Source organism: Onychomys torridus, chromosome 4, assembly GCF_903995425.1.
Source record: "Onychomys torridus chromosome 4, mOncTor1.1, whole genome shotgun sequence".
In the NCBI taxonomy this organism is placed as follows: domain Eukaryota; kingdom Metazoa; phylum Chordata; class Mammalia; order Rodentia; family Cricetidae; genus Onychomys; species Onychomys torridus.
The window spans coordinates 2,400,961-2,403,441 of record NC_050446.1 but is presented as its reverse complement, the minus strand read 5'-3'; the positions used below and the strand labels follow the sequence as shown (position 1 = coordinate 2,403,441).

Here is a 2,481-nt window from a genome sequence, read left to right as displayed (position 1 = left end):
AGGGTTTCTCTGCGTAGCTTTGTGCCTTTCCTGGATCTCACTTTGTAGATCAGGCTGGACTCGAACTCACAGAGATCCTCCTGGCTCTGCCTCCTGAGTGCTGGGATTAAAGGCATGTGCCACCACCGCGCAGCCAAAACTCTCTTTCTATATTGGATTATGTATTTTCATGGCATCAAGAGAGATCATTGAATCAGGAGGAGATCAGAAAATTATCTAAAACGTCCTGATAAGTATGATAACTGTCAATAAATGTATAATTATCAACAACATTTCCACTTAATATCATAATAAATAGATATGTTTGTTTTCTCACCAAGTTGTTTTTTGTTTTTTTCAGAGGATGTCTGTTTTTGCAGTGCTGGGCTTGAACCCAGGTCCTCATGCATGCAGAACGAGTGATTTACCAATATGATACATCCCCAGAAATTTATTTTTGAGCCAATTTTGTTAAGTCTTTGTAATTGAAGACTGAAATTTCCACCTTATACTTTAAGCATTAATGAAACATTTCTAAAGTGCACACTGCAATTTGAAGGTGCAAAGTCATCTCCTAAAACAGTGGAGGTTCTTCCTGACTGTGTGTAGTTGAAAGTCATCACATGGTCCCATTTGCCTTGTCCTAGATCCTTATGAATGCCAATGATGCCACTTTATTAAACTCTCTTCTTCGTTGGCAAATTCTCTCATTTCACGTGCAACCCACTTTAAATGACTAGCACCCATATGATATTCACCCATAAAAGGAGTCATAATTTTTCTTCCCTGCTGTAAATCAATACCTGTTTATTTCCTCCTTCTTCAGTATCTTTCTGTTCACAGCAAAGGGAAGAATAACATGAGGATGGAGAACCAGAGCACTGTGTCTGAGTTCATCCTCCTGGGGCTCCCAATCCGGCCAGAGGATCAAGGCACATACTATGCCCTATTCCTAGCCATGTACCTGACCACGGTGCTGGGGAACCTGCTCATCATCCTGCTCATCAGGCTGGACTCTCGCCTCCACACCCCCATGTACTTCTTTCTCAGTAACCTGGCATTCACGGACATCTCTTTCTCATCTGTCACTGTACCCAAGATGCTAAGGAACATGCAAACCCAGGATCCATCCATTCCCTATGCAGATTGTATAGCACAGATGTATTTTTTTATATTATTCACTGATCTGGACAATTTTCTTCTCACTTCAATGGCATATGATCGGTACGTGGCCATCTGTCATCCCCTCCACTACACCACCATCATGAGGGAAGAGCTGTGTATCTCACTGGTAGCTATATCCTGGACCCTGTCCTGTGTTAGTGCTCTCTCTCACACCCTCCTACTGGCCCGGCTGTCCTTCTGTGCCAACAGCACCATTCCTCATTTCTTCTGCGACCTCCATGCCTTGCTCAAGCTCTCATGCTCAGACATCTCCCACAATGAGCTTGTCATTTTCACAGCAGGCACAGCAGTCATTACTCTGCCACTAATATGCATCTTGATCTCTTATGGCCGAATTGGGACCACCATCCTGAAAATCTCATCTACCAAAGGGATCTGCAAAGCCTTGTCCACATGTGGTTCCCACCTCTCTGTGGTATCTCTGTATTATGGTGCAATTATTGGACTTTATCTTATACCTTCATCCAGCTCTTCCAGTGACAAGGACATAGTTGCTTCTGTAATGTACACAGTGGTCACTCCACTGCTGAACCCCTTCATTTATAGCATACGGAACCAAGATGTGAAAGAGGCTCTGAAGAAGCTCTTCAACAGGGCAGCAATCTCAACTTAATGAGATCATTTCATATGCTCATAATAAACCTATGTATTCACATATCTCCCAATACTACACCCCCAATTGTGGTCGCGTCATGGAGCACATAGTAAATATTTGATTATTTAAATGGCATTCTGGTGTACTTATTCTCTATTTCCCTTACATCTCTTTAGTGTAAAAAGTGAACACTGTTATTGTTACCAACCTATTTTGTATTTAAATCACTTTTCTTATTTCCTGGAAATATGTTTGTTCATAAGAATTGACTGAGGATGCCGACATTAGTGTAGAAAGTTCAAAGAATGGGGCATTTAAAATATATATAATTTCCTTACTTCACCTCCAATCTAGTGCTTTTCTTATTTTAAGAAATTGGTTTTAATGAGGGTGGGTCAGGAGAATAAATCTATTGTATCTTCTTTAACCCAGAAAACTCTGTTATGAGTACAGCTACTCCATCTTAGGACTTGAGGCTTCTTGGCTCTGAGAACAGTGACAAAGAAAACCTCCTGATCATTTCCCTGATTAAGCTACAGGAATTGGATCATGTTGCCTGCAAACTCAATCCCAACTGGTTCCACATACATATATGTTATATATGTAATTTGAAAGAAAGAAGCTGTAAATGAAAAAAGGTTATCACACACATACATAAAATTAATGTATTTATCACTAAGTATGAAAAGTTGGAATGTTACTTTTCTTATTTTATAGATTTT

At 40.3% G+C, this 2,481-nt stretch overlaps 1 protein-coding gene across 1 annotated transcript; it reads left to right on the top strand.

Moving 5' to 3' along the window:
• Nucleotides 1–838: 838 nt before the first annotated feature.
• LOC118582443 (olfactory receptor 1J4-like) lies at nt 839–1,777 on the top strand. The gene has a single exon (XM_036185318.1). The coding sequence runs from the start codon at nt 839–841 to the stop codon at nt 1,775–1,777; it is 939 nt and encodes a 312-aa protein (XP_036041211.1).
• The last annotated feature ends 704 nt before the right edge of the window (nt 1,778–2,481 follow it).